We start from the raw sequence: 21,486 nt of genomic DNA on the forward strand, positions 1-21,486 counted from the left end.
GTTGTCACCAGCATCATGTGCACAGTACATGGCTGCGGAAGCTTTAAGCTTCCTCTTGACAAGCTGTCATTCATTGTGTTAGCTTCCACATCTATGTTTCTGCTCTTCAGAACGAGTACGCTGCTGCAAAGTCCTCCCCAACGCTGCGTCGAAATGTGACAGCTTTCTGATGAAGACAGCCTCGAGGAAGTGGAGTTCGCAGACCTGCGCCAAGCATAACACAGACTTAATTACTTTCTTACGAAAGGGGCTAATGGGAACTTGACACGACCCTGAGTATTTCTGCTCTATTTTACCGCACTGCCCTACCTGAAGCGCGACAAAACTACCATCACCGCACACGATACTCGCTCCGTTCAACAGTAACAGAGAAAGAACACCAGTAATGCAATAGAGCCGGTAAAAGAGCAAATTTCAGCAGTTTCTCACCTTGGAGTGTATGCTTGGTGCGAAATCCTTTCGCGGAATGGCTTTTATCCAAGACTTCTTCGGAGCTTCATCCTTGGGGAATGCGAAAACACGCACTTTCGGACCACTGTCAATTGCCGCGGCATCCGGGAACACAACAACGTCCCATGTCGCACTGATCGAGGTGTAATCACATACTCACAAATGCAACACCAATAAAATAAGACACGTGGCAACAGACGAAGACTCAGAGCAGTGCGATGCAGCACCAAGGCTAACGCAGTCTAACCAGCGAAGCAGGTAGCGAAGAAAGGCAAACCTGTCATGGCTTGTCCGCCGTTCGGGGTAAAAAAGTGCGCGGGGTCACCAACACCTACACCTGAGCGACGCGTCCTCGGCCACTGGACAGTAGGACAACTAGCGTGACGTATGCCGTCTGGAGAGAGGGGTATGAACAGGCCTTGTGAATAGTCTAGGTGGTGTTGGTATAGCCATGCGACTAAAAACCCGCACACTCATTTAACAGGTATTGCTTTCATTTAACGTGGCATCTCCTGCTAAAACCACATAACACGTGCGCAGTATGGGGAACTGACCAAAACTAGAGAATAGCCAAGCCTAGCGATACGCAGTACTCCTAGAAAAAACTCAGCAATGCTACCAATAAGTGTGACATTACTAGCAAAAACTTAGAAGCTAGGTCAAACACTAGCTCCGCTGTTTGTTTCGGCCTTGCGCCACTAGTGCAAGCTGCGTACATTAAAAAAAAGAAAAAAAAGAAGACTCCCGCAATTTTATTACATTGTTCTCTCTCTCTTTTTAGTTAGTTGTGGTTACTTGGAAGTTTAATTCAAAGTTTTCACAGGCCCAGTAAACTTTGTATTAAAGGGACACTAAAGAGAAACAATGAATCGGTTTATATCGATAAATTGTGCTCTGAGAACTCTAATGTCGTCAATTCCGCCATCATAGGTTTATTATTAGAGGAGAAAATCAAGTTCAAAGTTTCATTTCTAAATTTCGTGCCGAAATCTCCCCGCGTGACGTCACGGATTTCAAAGTGTATCATATTTTGGCACCATTAGCTCAACAAGATTACCCCAAACTTGGTATGTTAGGTCTATGGCCCCCTAAGACGACAACGTACTTCATTTTTACCGATTAGGAGCTACGTAGTCCATAGTAGGCGCCGTCAAAACGTGACATCACGGCGAATGGTGAAGAAACTTCAAGGTGGCACCGCCACCCACATTTTGTTATTGCGCGTTTTCTTGCTTACTAAGTGTCTTCTCGCAGGAAGTGGGGTGTTTTTGGTATCGTGAAAGAGTACTTTACTAATATGAGAAAAATTGTTTTGCTCTTTAGCGTCCCTTTAATGGGAGTAGACTGTATAAAAACTCAGTTCAAGGAAATAAACTTCTGTTGGTAATCTGCGCTCTGTGTGTCGTCATCTATTTCTTAGTCCCTGTCCTGTTTGCACAATTAAGCACTTTGGTCCTGAACCAACACGCCCAATTGTCAGCCATTCCGAGGTTTTGACGGCGGCACAGCAGACACGACAGCCTCCATATTACCACAATCCGTTAGACCTGCATTCCTTCCAGTTTCACAGATGACAATAGGCTGCTCCGAAAAGAACTTCGCCAGCGCAGCATCAAGCCACCGTCACTGAACGCAAGGTTCAAGAAAATGAATTTTTCCCATGTCACTGAAATTAGTTTTGTGTGCTTCCATATTATTCAAACATTCTTCCTGAACTTACGGTCAAAAGAAAATGAGGAGAATACTGCGAATTTGTGTAAAGCATTGACAGTAAGATAATCGCCGAATCATAAGCGGAGAAATTGCTGCAATGTTACGTTACCACATAGGGTCGAGAACTAAAGTGCGAGAAATGTCAAATGACCTTTTGTAACCCCAGATGCCCTTGGGCATAAAATGCGTGCCACATCCTCTCGTGGGCCTTGCTTATCTTTTTGCGAAGTTTGACCAACTACGCCCTTTTTTTTTTTTAGGTGCTCACCTGAAGACTGCCATTTATTTTCTGCTCCACTGTGTGCATAGAGCCACTAAGAAAGTCATGCTGCTTTTGTTTTTTTACATCACTTTCAACCTCAACAGCTATGAAAGTCGTGGTAATCTTGTGACCACCCACAATGTAGGCAAAATGACCAAAAACAAGACGGAACAAGCGGCAACACTTGCTTTCTTAAGCAGGTGCAAAATTTCATCTCAACAGAGCTTCGGGCAGCCACCGCTCGATGGCGCCACGGTACACAGCACGTGGGAGCTCGCATACAGCAGCAGGGTGTCCCGAGCAGAGGGCTATGAGAGTTGCAATGGGAGGCTCAAGCTAGTTTAAGCCAACCTGGAAGCCCAAAGATTTCAACTTGCAACCGCATCAGTTCGGAATCACAGAAGTCGAGCGTCTTATTTGCAGAGGCTTCGGAAATCCCGTTCAACGTGAAAGACTGTATGCGGCTCGTTTGTGCTCAGGTAGTACATGTACACAGGCGTCCACTGTTAAAGGGAACATCGGAGCGTGTGGCGGCAGCTCGGCGCCACCGCCGGCCGGCGGCTGCAACGAGATTCGCGCAGACGCAGTGAGCACCGTGCCCGATGCTCTTTCGTCACGTCAGCGGTTCGCTTCGCCACGATTCGCAGCGCGGAATCAGACGACGAAAGAGCACGACTCACAGCGCGCACTGCGCCTGCGCGAAAGTCGTTGCAGCTGCTGGCCGGCTGTGGCGCCGAGCAGCCGCCACACGCTCCGATGTTCCCTTTAACAGTGGACGCCTGTGTACACAGGCGTCCACTGTTAAAGGGAACATCGGAGCCGGTGGCGGCAGCTCGGCGCCACCGCCGGCTGCAACGAGATTCGCGCAGACGCAGTGAGAACCGTGCCCAGTGCTCTTTCTTCGCGTCAGCGATTCGCTTCGCGACGATTCGCAGCGCGGAAGCAGACGGCAGCAGACGACGAAAGAGCACGACCCACAGCGCGCACTGCGCCTGCGCGAAACTCGTTGCAGCCGCTGGCCGGCGGTGGCGCCGAGCTGCCGCCACACGCTCCGATGTTCCCTTTAACAGTGGACGCCTGTGTACATGCGAATCACTCCTTAGCATAAATTTACGCCTACAAATGTAACATGAATGCTGAGGAGCAACGAAATGACTAAAAACGGCAGAAGGGTGGACGGCAGAAGGGTGGACTATCCGCTCCGGCAACGCAGCACTGTGTGTCGTCTAACTACAGCCGGCTGCGCGTTATCACGACTCTCAAAGTAAGGTTCTCGACCCACAATGGCGTCAAACACCCGGTACGGAGGGAAGTGATTCTTAATAATAAAAAAAACAGGAGGATAAGAAAATTTGAGAGCGCCGCAACTGTCTATCTCTGGGTTCTTCGTCGTAGAACGTTACCTGCGTGCGACTCTGGAGATCTAGCAGCTACATTTCCGGCATTAGTTCCAAGTTAAACAGCCCGGCACAGACAGGCTCTAAAAAGATGGGCACTACCAAGGCACGCAGTTGTTTGGTGGCCACTCGTCAAGCACGCCAGGAGACCATTGCAGTACCGTGTTGCGCGAGCACCGGCGCGAGCGAGCTCGAGGCACATCGCCCTGCGCACGACCTCCTCTGGCCCTGCGTCGGGAATCCGCACGGGCGCCGGAGACGATACATGTCGCGTGCTTCGCGAAGCCACACACGTCCCCACAAGGACGGCGCCCGACTCGGAGGGACTGGCACGCCGACTACACGTGGGTTTAGGGCTAGTTGGAAGTACGCGCACCGTTAGGAGCCGCAGAAAGCGACCTGCGTCAATTGAGCGAAACTACAGAACGGTCGACTTCACCTCGCGCCACTTACTTACGGTTTGCAAAACTGTGCGACGAATGCCCAAGACTTTGGTCTGCGATCGGCTGCAGCCTACGGTTCTCCACGCCGGTCCCGGTGCTCTTTGGCCACTGTTGGATACAGCGCGCGATAAGCGAGCTGTTATTAAAGGCGGCCCCAAAGCGGCATACTCTGTCTGCCTAATTGGCGATATTTAAATTATGTCAAGTTAAACAGTTAAGGAGTAATCTACGTAGTCAGTCGAAGGGTGCCTGATGCGACGTTGACAATTTATATAGCTTTCGCTCCTTTTATTTTACACTGTACAGTTACTTCAACAAACTGTGCCGTTATGGGGCCTCAACGTTCTAGAAATTACTACACGTAAATATATTCCGTTAATTCCAGAAAGTCCCGCAATTTAACCATTTATTGTACAAAATATTGTTTGAACCAACGCGTTTAGCTTTTCCGGAAGCGTTTTTTTCAATTTCTCTAAAATTCCTTCGAGTTGTCTGCTGCTGTGCGCATGCGCTGTCGCGTCCCTGAAAACCATGTGCTCGGCCGTGCCGTCCTTCCGCCGCCACACGCCGGATTGCCGCCGTTAGGTTTACGCCTTCTCGAAGCTTCTCGGGTCCAACTCGTGCGCAGCATCATGGTAAGCTACACAGCAGATGGTTCGCTTCACGCTGTCGGTAGCGACGACGAGTGACGCTATGGTAGCAGCGCACTGGCGGTGTTTTCTTCTGCGCGTGCCGCTTGCTGATGCAGCCGTAGCTACGCTATTCACGTGTGTGTCTCCGCTCACCCATCCCAGGCCGGTGCGGGCAAGCGCCTAATCCCTCTGCTGGACCGCATCCTGGTGGAGCGCTTCGTGCCGGAGGCGAAGACCAAGGGCGGCATCATGATCCCGGAGAAGGCGCAGGCCAAAGTTCACAGCGCCACGGTCGTCGCTGTCGGACCCGGAGGACGCACAGAGGTGAGCACGAGCTACCCCAACTACCGCGGTGGCTGGAGACCCCGACGGAGCCCTTATTTGCCGCCTCAGTATCGCTGGCATCTGCCGCCAGGTATTGTTCTTAGTGGTTGCGTAGGAAAAGAAAAAGGCACTTATTTTTGCAACCCAATAGGGAGCATGGCGCAGCGCCTTGAAGGGAGGGAGAAGGGGGCAAAAATTGAGTAAGAGTACAAGAGAAGCGCTCTCCGTTCTGTGCACCTGTTGAACGAAGCCGCCCCTAGTATAATCGCCTCTGAGGTGTTGTAAATGCCCCCAAAATATGCACTTCCGAGTCCGCATTTGCTGCTTCTACACGCTAGGCTGTGTGTTCTGGCGCTACCGTCGCGTCTGGAAAACTCCAAGCATGCCGAGGTGTTCGGAGTACGGCATCAGGCATGTGCCTGATGCCGGACGTTTCAGCTCCTCGGTAGCTGAGCGCCACGGCAGCCGCATTTACAGAGATGCAGAACCACCCTTGAGGAGGTAGTCGGACTTACGCGCAACACAACGGCGTGCCTCGTAATCGCGTATCTTGGTTTGGCATGTAAAACCCCGAAATGTAACATCCAATTATATGTGTGACTGCTAAAGCTTGTGTAGAGCCATTCGATGGCTTGGGGACAAAAAATTAGTTTCGCACTTGAGGTTTCAGAGTGAAACCTTGGGCAAAATTTAAATTTGCTCCTAACATGCTTAAAATGAGTCCGCGAGTTACTAAAGCTCAAGTCAAAGCCGTTCTCTCATTGGCCGCTCAGCTTTTTCAAAGTTCAAGCAACTTCATGATCTCAATATTTGTAAATGGGATGTTGGTGCATAATGAACTAATCCCATGAACACCTGTGAAATTACTATTACAGTTGAAACTCGACTTAACCTATAGTCGGATACAACTTAAGAAGGCAGTGGCATTTCCTCCTCAAAGGCGGACGAACACAAGCCTGCACCAATGGGCACGCACTCGGGACTGACGTCATGAGCGGGCGGTCGGTGGCTCCGCCTTTGGAGAACATCGGTGCGTGCATGAGCAGGACTATTTCTTTAGTCGTGAAGGCAATTGGCTGCTGCGCTTCGGTCATCTGGGCGGGGCCTCTCCTGCATTCTAAAGTTGTATCGGACTATAGTGATGACTATGCTCAAATTATTTTGTTAAATCGAAAGTTTGTACAATTCAGAAAGGCTTTATCCGTCCTTTTAAATCTAACATTGTAACGTAGCGACACCCAAAAGCTACCGTGGCATTGTATTTGCTGCTAACCACACCTGCATGTTTGAGATGGCTGCGAAGGCAGCACAGGCATGGAACCCAGGTAGTGCAGGTCACGTGAAGGTATGACTGGCTGCCAATATGCAAAAACTGATTATGCGAGCAGGCCAAGCAAAAAAGTTGCAACGAGGCATTCAGCGCCATCTGTTGCATAAACCATGATATAACAAAAGCAACCATCGTAGTGCTCCTGTGGGAGCATGTACAGGGACAGTAAACTACTGACGCCCTTAGTGCTGCATGACGCATGGGTGCGGCATGCAGCGTCGCCTAAATAAGGATCATGTCATAACTAAACTAGGGATCCACGTTAAACGGTGCTATAGCTGCCAAACACCAATAGACATTGTGTAAGCTCTCTTGTATCAATGTACAGTAAACATTCAACTACTTCTCTAAGGACACGTTTTACTTTCGTGCGATACCGATTCCCATGATGGAGGGATCAACCACATTTTTTTTTACTCATTTGTGTTGGGACATTAAATTGGGTTTGATGCCAAAGTAGTTGCGTTATTTCGGGTTGATGACAAACCTGTGGGTAGCTGCCAAGGTATGTAAAGTTCATTGGGTAGGCAACTTTATAAAATTTGGTTTCATTACATAGAGTTTTAACTAATAGTTTCATTGGAGTACTCATTAATTTTGCTCAAGTCGTTTTTCTAATACTTTGCATGAATGGCCGGTGATAAAACACAGTGCAGTGCTTGGACCACTTCATTAAGCAATAACCAGAATTTGAGTAGGATTGTTGTTCTGCACCACCTGATTAGTAAGGTCACATAGGAACTGTGTTTGCATTTATGGTCGGATACAACTTCAAAAGGCAGTAGTGGCCAGAAATGGTCCTGCTCATGAGCCGTACAGTAGAGCCTCTGGCTCAAGGTGTGAGTGTGGAGCCCATTGGTGCCTTTGAGGAGGAAATGGCCTATAAAGTTATGGAGAAATATACCTGGAAAAGTTGCTCATAAGCAGTACAAAACACTTCATCGACCCAGAATTTCACAAAGGGATTTCCTAGGTACAGTCGCGATCATTAGTTTGGAGACCACGCAATCGCATGGCAGTGTGAAGGCGCACACTGTCTAATGGCGCGTTGCCTGCTCTTGAGAGTCTCGCAGTGCGCATGTGCGGCCATTCTATCTGGCTGGCCCGCTTGCTCGCTTGCTGCAAGCAGGTGCGCAGGCCGATTGCCGCAATTGGCTATCGCTGCCGCCAATAATGCTGACGGCACAGCAGCCACGGCCCAAACTCTGCCCTTTCACGATAAATGGCAGTCTCCTGGCAACGAGGGTTGAGACGTCTGCCGAGCAGGCAACATTTCACCGGCCTTGTAAAAGGGAGTGCTTTATATTTGTTACTATATGCCAGTCATGGGCACGTTACCAGTAAAAAGTAAATGTTTCTGACTTAAAAGTGACTAGTTACCAGTAACGCGTTACTAGTAACTAGTTACTGCCCAAGACTGTTATACGCGCTCTCAGAGACCTGCTTAACACAATGCAGATCTGGCGCTTTGGTAGGCCCTCGAGAAATAACTACTGTTCGCTTTCTTTCCTCGACCGGCACTCGTGACGGCATTCTTGCGGAAGACTAAACAGCAACACATGAAATCTGCTGTATACCTTTCGCTGTTTAAGACTTTTCAAAGGGTGTGTTTGTTCGCCAATAGGGAGACGCGATGACACAGTGAAAATGCGTGAGTGTAGTGGAGTGAACGGCTAGCACTTTTTCGATTGTGACATTCTGCCAGCGATAGTGATCTGTGCTGGGAACATTTCAATTTTATGCTGTTTGGAAACAGCGCCGAGATCGGACCAAGGAGTTCCAGACTGCCGCGCCGCTGCTTCGTGACAAAGCACTACTGGTGGCGGCAGCCACAAATTACGATAATCGGTTCATGCGCCGGCGTGCAGCAAGCAAGCGAACAGGCCAGTGAGATAGAATGGCCACGCATGTGTACTGCGAGACTCTCGATTGCAGGCAACGAGCCATTAGATGGCACGCGCATGCACACTGCCAAGCGATCGCATGGTTTCCAAACTTATGATCGCAACTGTACATTTTGGCATATGTACCGTTTGATTCAAGGGAACTGTTTCCATAGCTTGTTGAGAAAAGTTGATAAAACTTTTTCGCATGGCAGGTTACATTAGATGCAGCTAGATCGTCGAATGGCCATAACACCTCTTGCTTTTCTCTATGGTTTCCTTTTATGTAGCAATTCCATTCCAATAGCCAACACCTATGATGTCAGATCTGAAGAAGGCCAAAGTTCTCATCATTCTGTGGGAACCGCAATGGATAAAAAAAGCAAGCTTTCGCAGATGCAGTGTCTGCCGTGCAAAGAAATTTGCTGATGCAGCATGAAAAACTGGAGGGGAGCAGTCACACTTATGGCACCAACATGCGCAGCAACTTCAATCATTAATCTCCAAGGCCCTGTATCTCCACTTACCAAAAAATAACTCCAGGTTTCAGCAACAGGCAATTCTGCAGTAGGTTTGTGTGCTCTAGCACCGCAGGCTGTCATTGGAAAAAGCCAGCTCCACACAACACATTGTTCTACTTTAGTACACCATAGTATGAGTTGTGCATCATATGTAACAATTTGTGTGCAGTCTGGCCAGACCATCCCAATTGCTGTTAAGGAAGGTGACAAGGTCCTTTTGCCCGAGTATGGTGGAACTAAGGTGGAGATCGAAAACAAGGTAAGGAGTTTCTCTTCTTTTTCTTCTTTTATTGCAGTGATGCATGTAAGTGCACTTCACTGCCTCAAACTGTTCTGCAGGTGTACGAATGCACCTCACACTAGCCACAGGCTGAAGAGCAAAAGCAGAGAAGGTCTATGACAAGATGCAATCTTGAATCTGCTGCATTCCAGCAGTGCACACTGCTGCAGAGCTAAGCTGGTTGATTCGAGTACAGTGTGCCAAAAGCATAGCTTCTAGTGTAAACACTAGTGTAAAGCTTATTGCCATAGCGCAAGAAGGGAAAAAAAGATGCACTTCCTGTGTTACTTTTGGAGATCCTAAAGCAGGAACAGTTGGATGACCTTACACAATACAGCAGCTTTGTGTTATGTATGCATTGTTTGTGCTAACATTTATGTGCTTCTGGCTCATGCCGGTACTGTGCGGCAAGCCTCTGTGGCTACCTTATTGGGAAGTGTGCTGTGCAATGGGTGCAGATCTTGTCATTTCAAGCTCTAAAGTTTCAAAGCATCGCTCACTTTTCGACCACCCTGTAACTGGCACGGTTATGGCTTAGCTGTGCAAGTGATAGATCAGGCACTTGCATCTGTTGTAACTGCACTTTTTTAGTTTCTGTGTTTATGTGCCTAGTTGTTCTATAATAAAATTCGGTTTCATTAGATTGAGTTTTCACTGTAGTAGGTCCATTCGAGTACTTATTAATTTTGCTCAATTCGTGTGTCTAATACGCTTTGCATGAATGGCTGGTGATAAAACACAGTTCAGTGCTTAGACCACTTGATTAAGTAATAACTAGAATTTGAGTAGGATTGTTGTTCTGCACCAGTCTCCTATTTCATTTACATAATTAGAAAGTAAGGTCACATAAGAACTGTGTTTGCATTTATGGTCGTATACAACTTAAGAAGGCCCCACCACGGTAGTCTGGTGGTTATGGCGGTCGACTGCTGGCCGAAGGTCGCGGGGTCGAATCCCGGTCGCGGCGGCTGCATTTTCGATAGAGGCGAAAATGCTTGAGGCCCATGTACTTAGATTTAGGTGCACGTTAAAAAACCCCAGGTGGTTGAAATTGTTCCGGAGCCCTCCACTACGGCATCTCTCATAATCATATCGTGGTTTTGGGATGTGAAACCCCAGATATTATTATTAGTAGTACAACTTTAGACAGCAAGGACCAGACGATCGGATCATGACCACTGATTGCCTTTGTGACTAAAGAAATGGAGCAATTGATTTTATACTGGTGAAAAGAAGCTTCTCACATTTCTGTACCAGCAGCTTCAATATAAAAAAGAAAACAACTAGCACACCAATAGCTGAAACAACTTATTCTTTCGTTTTAAAAGAAGGAACAAGTATGAAAGTAAAGGTGGCTATGTTTAGAGGAATCGGAACGGCAATGAGCAAAGCTTTCTGTTTGCTGTGTTCTGTACTAATGGTCTCGCTTGTGTGCAGGAGTTCTACATCTTCCGAGACAGCGATGTGTTGGGCAAGTGGGCTGACTGAGCCAGCTGTCTGCACCTGTCCATAGTCATAGTGCATTTGCTGTTCATGTGGCAGTGAGCACACCCAGTGTGCAGCTTGGACCAGACTGCCCTCTTTTTTTTCATTCTTTTTATACATAATAAATCGTCACCACCCTGTACAGGAAAGGATTGGGCGTCTCTTTTTTTTTTGGTGCACATTGAGAGTTGCAGGGCAAACCTCCTATGCTTCCTTGCACACCGTTTGGATTCAGAAGGGCTCATAAAGTGCGCCACACAATACTTTGACAGTTTTTCCCTTATGAAAATTTGTCATATTTTTTAGCTTTTCAACGTTGAATGCTTGATGATCTCGGAATATATGTAGTAATGGATGCGGGAGAACATTATCATTTTTGCCAACCATGCATCATAGCAACAGCAGCCATTGTAATACCGTATTTACTCGTGTAATGAACCCACTCGCATCGTGAACTCAACCCCCACCTTGGTCCTTGTGCACCTTCAGACAAAACTGGAAGGTGTTTGAATGATCGCTTGCTTGAGCATGCCAACAACGGGTACTGTAGAGTCCTTCATGCGAGGGGCCATCTTCTGGAAAGTCTGTCATGGGACCAGCTCCGTCCCAAGACAACAAGACGGAAAAGTCTCTCCCTCCCGGCAATGTTCCTTTTGGGAAAAGCGGATTCTGCATCCACATTTCGAACGTGAAGGGTATTCTCTCGCATACAGTGTGCAGAGCTCAAGAATGCATCCTTTCAATGAAGGCTCGCCAGGTGTCGACTAATCCCTTCTGTGACGTAAATATGCGTGGCCCCCCGAAAATGCACTGCTGCGTCAGTGACGTCTTCCTTCGTACGCCCACATGTAGGGTTGAATTCCACCAGTGTCATTTGCACTTTCAATAGTGTGGTGCATTGAGTCGGCACAGTGGGTGCCAGCAGAGAGAGTGGTTTGAACAAGTGCCTTTTTTTTTCTCTTCTTTCTTTTTTGCGGCGCTCATCTGTGAAACCGACGCTAATCGCGGAGGCCACAAACCACCTAGAGAACTTAGTGCGGTGCCTTGTGTCATCAGCGCGAACTCTCTCCAAAGGGTCCTTCAGAGCAACAAAACGGGTTTACTGAAAAGTATTTTTGCCCATGTGTCAGTGAGGGGTATTACGCTTGTCCCAGCGCGGCCACACGGCGATCGGAGGGGGGGCCTTTTTGTGTTGTATTTCGCATTCCTTGTTTGGTTCATTCTTCTTAAAATTTCTCCTTTTCCTATGTCTGTAGGAAGCACTAAATCTTCATTTGGAAGTGAGCGCACGTCTTCGTTGTTGATGTGTTCCCCATACTGCTTCGCGCTATGTCATTAGCAAAGCTGGAAAATCAACAAGGCCAAACCGTTAGTAAAAGGTCGTTGAAATAAGCGTGGCCATTACAGAGGCAGCAAGAAAGGAGCCTTCCCTTCTTTCTTTTTTTTTGTCAGAGATACATGGTCCAAGAGGGCAACACAGCTAGTCACCACCAGTGGTTATATAAAACAAAAATTCTTCAAAAATATTAACAGAAAAGCTTTGTGGCGGAGCTGAAGCTAGTCGGAGGAGGGGGCTCGCACTGATGACACGTTCAGCCCTTTCTTGGAATACGTCTCTAGGTGCAGGGATCGGTGACCATGCGTCTTGGATGACCTCGGCGATGTCGCATTGTCGTCCCCCACTACGAAGAAGAAAATGATCGGCTCCATTGAGTAATTCGCCTGGAACTTCTTGGTGCAGTTATACGGTGGTTGTTTGGAGGATCTGACCAAAACTGACGGGCTCGCCTCGCGTTTTCCCGGGGGTGGAACGGAGGTGGTCCACCACGCTTTTCCCCTTAGGGGCGTCGTGTGGAGACAGCACTCTCCGCCACTTCTGAGACGACGCCCAGTTCAGTAATCGAAAGGTTATAAAGCGGCGCAGCCCGCTTATATATATATATATACGGGACATGACGGCGACGGCAACAAATGTCACAGTTTCACCGAAAGGGCGAAGCAATGAATGCGATAGCAACAAATTAGAATGTCACACGAAGAACGGCAAGTAGCTCGATACTCGCAGCGCGCCCCTCACGCGCAAGGGACGCAAGAAAAAAACGAACAGAGGACGAGCGCGAACTAACAACGGTCACGGCTCGACAGTTGCAGCGTGCTGCCCAAACACAATTGAGGCTCGCAAAGAACGCAGTTATACACAGGACGAGCGCGAACAACCATAGGCGTGCGCAAGGTCGCCCTTCAGGGGAGGGGGGGGGGGCGAAGGTTCATCGCGGCGCCCCCCCCCCCCCTCCCTATTAAGTCAACGTATGGGGCAGACTTTGCGCCCCCCTCTTCTTGGTGACTTGGGTGGGTGGCCGCCCTCTTGCCCCCCCTCTGCGTGCGCCTATGTGAACAAGTGTCACAGTTGTTACTTCGTGTTTGACCAGCGCGCTACAGAACAACTCTCTTAGATATATTTATTTTTTCTTAAAAAGTGCGGCGCGTGGAGTGACCCCTTCGCGTCTCATGCCGCGCAGTGGCGTTCGACGCATTGTTTACCTAGAGTTACTGTATATGCAGCAGCGCGGAGGGCTCGCAATGCAGCAGCAGCGCAGGCTCGCCTGATACATGAAATTCCGGGAGGGGTGAAATACAGTGGTTAGAAAAGCGACAGGCATGCGCGGGGTGCTTCGAAAGTGATTGCAGAGTGACACATCACCCTGATGGTGCGCGTTCTTCTCTTCTAATCAGCTAGTAGAGTGCAGAGTAGTTTCTTGTGTTATCAGGCTGGGTGACTGCCGTGGTTGCTTTGTATGTTAGTTTCCAATCTAGTGTTTTCTGCGATTAAAAAAAGCCGGCAGATCCCACGCATTGTGGAATCGATGTAATGCGAAGCAGCCAGCAAAGAGCTGCATACATCGTCTTGTATGTCATTGAGGAAAATGCGTGTCATGGCTTTCATGTTAACTCCTATTATTTATGTTCGTCACACAGTAACGTCGCGCAATACCAACTTCGGGGTCGATCAAGCTAGAGAAACGGCCGCCAGCGCCCCATGAGCGTGGCACGCAAGTCATGCTGTACATGACATGCGTGTCATGATTTTCATGTTAACTCGTGTTTTTATGTTCGTCACACAGTCACGTCGCGCAAAACCAATTCCCGGGTAGATCAAGCTAGCGAAACGGCCGCCAGCGCGCCATGATCGCGGCACGTAAGTCATGTTGTACATGACATGCGTGTTATTATTTTCATGTTAACTCGTGTTATCATGTTCGTCACATAGTCACGTCACGCAATACCAATTTCGGGGTAGATCAAGCTAGCGAAACGGCCGCCAGCGCCCCATGAGCGTGGCACGTAAGTCATGCTGTACATGACATGCGTGTCATGATTTTCATGTTAACTCGTGTTATTTATGTTCGTTACACAGTCACGTCACAAGATACCAATTTTGGTGTATATCGAGCTAGCGAAACGGCCGCCAGCGCACCATGAGCGTGGCACGTAAGTCATGCTGTACATGACGTGTGTCATGACTTCGTGTTAACTCGTGTTATTTATGTTCGTCACACAGTCACGTCGCAAGACACCAATTTCGGCGTGTATCAAGCTAACGAAACGGCCGCCAGCGCAACATGAGCGTGGCACATAAGTCATGCTGTACATGACATGCGTGTCATGATTTTCATGTTATCTCGTGTTATGTTCGTTACACGTTCACGTCGCAAGATACCAATTTTGGTGTAAATAAAGCTAGCGAAACGGCCGCCAGCGCACCATGAGCGTGTCACGTAAGTCATGCTGTGCATGACATGCGTGTCATGATTTTCATGTTAACTCGTGTTATTTATGTTCGTCACACAGTCACGTCGCAAGATACCAATTTGGGTGTATATCAAACTAGCGAAACGGCCGCCAGCGCACCATGAGCGTATCATGTAAATCATGCTGTACGTGACATGCGTGTCATGATGTTCATGTTATGACTTGTCATTTATGTTCGTCATACAGTCATGTTACGCCATACCAGTTTTGGTGCACATTCGATGAACCAAGCGACCAGGATAGCACAAAGTCGTAGGCGGCTAGATAGATAGATAGATAGATAGATAGATAGATAGATAGATAGATAGATAGATAGATAGATAGATAGATAGATAGATAGATAGATAGATAGATAGATAGATAGATAGATAGATAGATGCTTCGCATTTAAAAACCAGTTGAAGTTTAGCGCCTGCCCCGTGTGGTTCTCTGCTCTTTTGTCTGCGTTTGTCGCGCTACGACCACAATGAATCCTCACCAACTAGCCCAATAGAGTTTCATACTGAAACTACGGCTGTCTCCATCTACGATGAGCGTTGTATTATTTCCTGGTGGGGGTCTCTTCATAGCAATATTAATACTTGGCAGATTTTACGCTAACATTATAGTTATTCATTTATTATGTGTGGCCTGAAGGCTCTTGTCAACATATGTTGCAGGCCTGTAGCCAGGATTTTTTTTTCAGGGGTGGGGGGGTTGGGCCCACTTGCTGAAAACCTTGACTACGTCAAGATCAAGGTTTAGTCAAAACCTTGACTAAACCTTGACGTAAAAACACCTACTTCACCAAAATTTTTTGGGGGAGGGGCGGGCCCCTAGCCCCCCCCCCCCTCCCGGCTACGGGCCTGATCTGTTGTGCGCAATGCAGCACGCCAAAGTTGTGCTGAAATAATTGTGCGTGACGTGCTTCCGTGAAATAAAGAGGAAAATGTGTAGCTGTTCCTGTTTTAAACGTGAAGCATTTCTTGGCGAACCAAAGCCACTTCGACCATCTCTTTCTATCTTTCTAGCCGCCTGCATCTGCGGGCTCTCCTGGTCGTATGCTTGACTTGGTGCACACCAAAATTGGCATAGGAGGACAGGAGTATATGAAGAACACGATTCGCAGGTCATGACATCAACTTCCTTGTCATGTATGTCACGAAATCCTTTCCACCAGTCACCATACACGAAAACGACGGCCTGTGGAATGCAGGTACGCACCACACGTGATTAAATGTCTATGTCAACCCAGGAGTGGTGAGAATAGACATAGGAAATCTTATAGCGATATCGTTTGCCTGTGCCAAAACAAAACAAAAAAATCTGGTGCTGGCGAAAAAATCGCGATGGACGCAAATAATAAAAATCAAGATTCGAGCAGGAATTGTACCCACACATTCTGGGTGGTAGTCAAGTGTTTTACCTCAGAGCCACGCCAAAGGTTGTAAGTGATTGGAAAAAAATTGGCCGCGTATCTGCGTGCTTCGCCGCAAACGTCGTCGAAAGACGATAGTCTTCTGCCGGGCGTACTACACGAGTCCTCCTCCTCTATGCTGAATCGCCGCGTTTGGCTCATAGCGTCGCATTTGCAGCGCAGCCCAAAAAACACTTGCATTTCCCGCGCAGCCTAAGAAACACTAGGGTCTTTAGAATTAAGTATCTGTATATTTTCTAGTAAAGGAATACACCATACTTACGTATTGATGTTGCGCCTCAGATATGCGCAACATTTGCTTTTTGATCGAGAATGTTCACAATTATGAACGGCGCTACCAGTTCAAGATGGCTGGGCGTTCAGGAGGTGATTAAACTATGGCCGGGTGGCTGAATCTGGTGACAGACAAACAGACAGACCAAAATTTCTGCGCCTTTCTCTATCTCTTTTTATAAAGTGGGGTGGGAGAATGAAATAACGACCGGGCGTCACACAATGCGAAGTACACTCTAAGAAAAAAAGGACTAAAAGGGGTAGGGAGGTTAGTCCTTTTGGGGATCAACTGATTTGCCACAACCAATAGTCCTTTTGGGGATGAACTGCAAGGGGATAAACAGTTAGTCTTTGAAGGATTAACTGCAAAGGACTAACGGTTGCTCCTGTAAGGAGTAACAGTTGATTTTCGGATATGGTCCTTGAAGGAGCAAATGTTACTCCTGTAAGGACTAACAGTTGGTTTTTGAAAATGGTCCCTGAAGGAGCAAATGTTACTCCTTGAAGGAGTATTGGTTGATCCTCAGAAATGATCCTTGGGAGAGCAAATCACGCTTCGCAATTGTAAAAAAATGGTGGCGAAGTTCCTGCGCTCTTAGGAACGGACATTTCACGGAAACATGCCACTTAAATAGTGCTTTAGAAGTGGTACCCAACTTACATGTATTAACTGCTATTAATGCATTCAGTGAGCGCTTGCAAGCAATAATGCTGATCATTCGAATTTACTTTGCCGAACTTGAGAGAAATTGTGTATACCGGCTTCAAGACTTGCCCTAGCGAGAATATTTAGTTGCGTGCCCTGATCTTTCAATCCTTTAAAACACTTTGAATCCTATGAACAAGGTAAAAACTTGGCGAGAAGTGGCAAACCACGACACGGGAACACAGGTCACATGAATGACACCGAACACACACACATGCACAGTGATTCAGGTTACCAACGGTTTTGATTTCTTGATTGTGTAAGTTGCAGATAACCTACGGTGTTCTATAAAGTATTCAAAGAAGAAAGAGAAACACGATTCTATTAACATCAATCTTTATTTTTACGAAAACACCAAAAAGGAACGAATGCCATCATTTAGTTGGTGTAGGGCCTGTTCCCGAATTACTAGGGCGAGTCCTACCTGGAAGAAATACAAAAAAGAAAATTTTGTTACAAAATAAAGTAGCTAGAAGAGAACGACTTAATCACGTAAGCCCCAATAATTGCGCAGTCGCATGCTCAAAAAGATGCGACGCACAATGCTTTTTTTAGTCTTCATATTATTTATAATACAATGTACCAAGGCAATAAAAATAATAAACTTACCTTCAAAATTAGCAGAGGGACGTTGTTTGCAGAGCAAGTAAATCCAGAAATTGTTGATCACACCTCGATGTGACGGCGTCCATCTCTGAAGCTTTGCAGAAAAGAAGCTGCGATGGAGTCTTGCATGTAAGCTGAGGTGTCCATTTTTCCGCAGGCAAGTTACGATGTTGGATCCAATGAACAGCCGGTACACAGAAACAAACGTGCATGCGCGTCCACAATTGCAGCACATGCAGCGAGGTATGTTCTTCACAGCTGCGTTCATAGTCTGCGTAAATAGCGGCACTCGCTGACCCCGAAACAAGAGCAAGATAGATCACAAGTGACGAACAAGACCCGCACTCGACACTCCGGCGAGCGATACTGAAGAAGAAAGAGTGCGGCGCGGAAGGATACCCAACATAAGCGCTGAAACGTCCGTCAGATTTACACGATTGTCACCGCCAGTGAATATTGGGAAGCTTATTGGTGAACTAAGTTTCAAGTCCTCATAATTTATGACACAATATTAACGCACTACAAATTAAATTAAACTTTTCTCGCGTTATTTTCTTGATCGCAGCAGTAAGCGGGCCGACACGCCGATGCCTTCTTGTCATCTGTGCAGTGGACATTTTGAACATGCGTTCGCCGAATTCCTTACCCCTCAGGTCGTCGCCGCCTGCAACCCGCACCGCGACAGAGTAGAAAGGAGGGCTTCGGAACAATAGGGCGCACCTGGCCGAGAGCTAAGCTCATGACCTTTGAAAGAGGCATTCGTGGGTCTACGATCACTGCTTCGCGTTCGTTCGATGCTGAGCCTTGCTGCAAACAAAAGCCACAGAAAAAACGTCTTCCCTTCAACCTCTACCCGCAGGAGTAAATGCAACCGTTCGTCCCCCCATTAGTCTTTTCCGAGGTATGTCTAGTCCTCCGATTTTGCACACGACACGCACTTCGCGGCAGTTAGGACTAACGACACGATTTGAGGACTAAAGCTGACTTTACTCCCCCTTCAGCCGGTTTTTTTCTTAGAGTGTACGTAACTAGTGGGTCATTTAAAGCTTCCAACCCATTACGAAAGGCTCAGTCATAATTCTTCATCGTGGGTGCTTCCAACTTCACAAAAATTATCGTTTGTGGCGTAGTGGGTACGTTGCTAGTGTAGTTGTATTAGTAGCCACAAGAGAGTTTATAACGGGCTCTAGAAATGCCGCTCTTCGAGCTTTCGCTGTGACTGTGCTGCGCTTTCCGCGCAGGCCTGGCGTTCTTTTTCCGCAGGAAATCTTACGGGACTAGGCCTAACCGTCAGTCAGCGCAACAGTCGCTCCACAGAGTCATACTTGCATTCGGGTTTACAAGTTTAACACGCAGCGAAGTATAGTTTCTTCAAAGTTGCGTTCATAGCCTACATGAATCATGACACAAGCACGAAATAAAGCAAAAGAGGGCATCAACGGCGAGCGCGACCGTACATGCGAAATCGGCGGGCTTAGCCGCGCGGATGGATACAGTCAGCACTGTAAGAAATTCACCGTAGTTTTTGAGGTTAAACAACTGGCAGCTGATGCTGCCAAACTTTTACCGTAAAAAAATTGTGACCCGTACTTTAAGTTTACCGCATGCATGCCGTCCATATAATGATATCGTGTAGAAAAAATCTAGCCACTGTTTTAGGGGCGAAGCTCCTTAAGGCGGCACCCGTTCGTCCCTCGTAGTCATCGTAGTAGTCCGTAACAAGTCTTACGCTTTGACCTCCAAGGTGGTGCCGGTGGGAGATTTCTCCTGTGCGTTGTTGAACAATAAAAAATTCGCAGCGTGCGCGTTAACTAAAAGCCGAATTCTTCTGTCTCTCATTCCCCATTAGCAGCCATTGGCATGTTCCAGTAGGAAACGTTAGTAGAAGTAGAAGTGTAAGTGTTAGCTAAAAGCCGACTTCTGTCTCTCATTCCCATTAGCAGCCATTGTTTACCTCCAAGGTAGTGCCTGGTGAGATTTCTCCTGTGCGTGATTAAACAATAAAAATTTTGTTCAAAACGCCGTTGATTGATGAAATAAACCAACGAAAGACGCCAGATGTTTTGTAAAAGCAGAACGAAAGAACGCCAGATGTTTTTCTTAAAGTGTAGTAGTAGTAGTTGTATGTAGCCACCTCTCCCGATCGTCAACGGGCGAGGTGGACCGGCAACGGCGCGAGGACCCTGCCGTACGAGAGTTAAATCACACTAAAAGACATACTTTGCGGGCGATACACTCTAGTGAGCTTTCAACTTTCCGTCTTAATGTACATGATAAAGAAATTATTTCTACGAAAAACGCAAGGCACACCTTGAGCAATATATTTGGTTTTGGGACGCTAAATGGAACCATGAGGCGATGCGAAGCCGGAGCACTTGCACGATCGCGTTCCGTTGGCTTTCGTTGGGCATGCTACCGACCTCGCGTCGTGGAACGCGCGTCCTGTCTTCCCTCTAGCCTTGCCTTTAATTCGCACAGGGCGAGCGGGGAATGCGGTCGCTCTTGGCGCTCTTTCGCTCGGGAGCGGACTTCTTCCTTGCATTTCACCGATCACAAGTGATAATGAAGGGACCACGTAAACCAACAGTACAATAAAAGTTTGATGCTTAATATATACACGATGTTTCACACTCTATTATGTACTGGGCGCATTTCACGGAAGAGTTTCACGGTTTACAGATGATTCCCTCCGTAGCTTCGCCCCACTCATCATCATTCACCCCGTGGATATGCTGTGATTTTTTTTCACTCCATGCACAGTAGTTTCCCAGTAAAAATAAACCACAGCCCGTAAAATCTACGTTGCACCAATTTTGTGTTTTCTAGTGTTTCAGCCGTTAAATATACGAAAATATACGAAAAGTTATCTTTTCGTCCACTTTACTTTCTTCACATTTATCCTATTACTACAAATAACATCCCCTATACTTTCCTTGGTATTATTGTCTGTGAGTTCTCAATAATATTGTGTCTAACAAAGAAAAACGAGCCCTTAAAAGGCACCTTCTTCGGTGGTTACACGGTATATTCATCGTTACACGGTGGTGTGTAAAACCTCAGCAGCGACGTTTTCTCGTGTTATAGCCGACTGTAAAACATGGAGTGCACTGTGAAACATGCATACCAGCATTTTCTGACTTTCTAACCTTTAGGCCGCATTATATGACGTGGCCTGTGAAAAGAGCACAACGAAATTTTGCTGGTTTTCTAGCTTTTGCAGTGCAGAATGAAGACTAACAGCCCTTTTACGTGTAGGTAACTGCCAGGGGCGTAGCCAGAAATTTTTTTCGGGGGGGGGGGGGGGTTCAACCATACTTTATGCATGTTCGTGCGTGCGTTTGTATGTGCGCGTGTACATATATGCAAGCAAAACTGAAAAATTTCAGGGGGGGGTGGTTGAACCCCCCAACCCCCCTGGCTATGCCCCTGGTAACTGCCTACCCCGGGCCTGCAGCCAGGGGGGGGGGCTAGGGCCCCTCCCCCCGAAATTTTGATGAGACATGGTGTTTTACCGAAAATAAATAATGAAAATGGGCGTTTTTTAGCAAATGCCCCCCCCCCCCCTTCTCTGCCCCGAAAAAAATCGGGGCAGAGAGGGGGGCGGCAAGTTATCTTTTCGTCCACGTTACCCTGCCGTTACCCATGGTTTTCGTCCAAGTTACCCTGCCGGCGGCAAGTTATCTCTTCGTCCACTTTACTTTCTTCACATTTATATTCTAAATACTACAGATAACACCACCTATACTTTCCTTGGCGTTATTGCCTGTTAGTTCACATTAATATTGTGTCTAACAAAGAAAACGAGCTCTTAAGAGTCATCTCCTTTCCTTCATGCAGGTACCTATAACGCTCAGACAAAGCCTAAAAATTGCGTGCTTGGATTGGGATACTGCTGTAAAATGTGAAGTGTGAATATGCTGTGCAGGAAGACAATGCAGTGGAAATGGGCAATAC

At 47.4% G+C, this 21,486-nt stretch overlaps 2 protein-coding genes across 2 annotated transcripts in view; one reads left to right on the forward strand and one right to left on the reverse strand.

The window, feature by feature from the left end:
• Window positions 1-4,395, reverse strand: part of LOC119386542 (heat shock protein 60A) — a 36,920-nt gene extending 32,525 nt beyond the window's left edge. Inside the window, exon 1 of the mRNA XM_037653817.2 lies at window positions 4,280-4,395. The gene's annotated coding sequence lies outside the window, so the exon portion shown is untranslated. The remainder of the gene's footprint in view (window positions 1-4,279) is intronic.
• Window positions 4,396-4,753: 358 nt separating this feature from the next.
• Window positions 4,754-10,872, forward strand: LOC119386543 (10 kDa heat shock protein, mitochondrial). Its single transcript, XM_037653819.2, has 4 exons — window positions 4,754-4,900; window positions 5,060-5,221; window positions 9,125-9,214; window positions 10,673-10,872. Exons 1-4 carry the CDS (start codon window positions 4,772-4,774, stop codon window positions 10,721-10,723), a joined length of 432 nt encoding a protein of 143 aa, XP_037509747.1. The 5' UTR covers window positions 4,754-4,771; the 3' UTR covers window positions 10,724-10,872.
• Window positions 10,873-21,486: the final 10,614 nt, after the last annotated feature.

The sequence above is a fragment of the Rhipicephalus sanguineus genome, chromosome 3 (genome assembly GCF_013339695.2).
Source record: "Rhipicephalus sanguineus isolate Rsan-2018 chromosome 3, BIME_Rsan_1.4, whole genome shotgun sequence".
Classification (NCBI taxonomy): domain Eukaryota; kingdom Metazoa; phylum Arthropoda; class Arachnida; order Ixodida; family Ixodidae; genus Rhipicephalus; species Rhipicephalus sanguineus.

Bases quoted from the DNA above. Each gene is read 5' to 3' on its own strand.
- LOC119386543 (XM_037653819.2), top strand. From the start codon at position 4,772: ATGCGCTGTCGCGTCCCTGAAAACCATGTGCTCGGCCGTGCCGTCCTT. The intron at 4,901-5,059 runs GTAAGCTACACA...CACCCATCCCAG, and splicing joins AACTCGTGCGCAGCATCATG to GCCGGTGCGGGCAAGCGCCT. The intron at 9,215-10,672 runs GTAAGGAGTTTC...GCTTGTGTGCAG, and splicing joins AGGTGGAGATCGAAAACAAG to GAGTTCTACATCTTCCGAGA.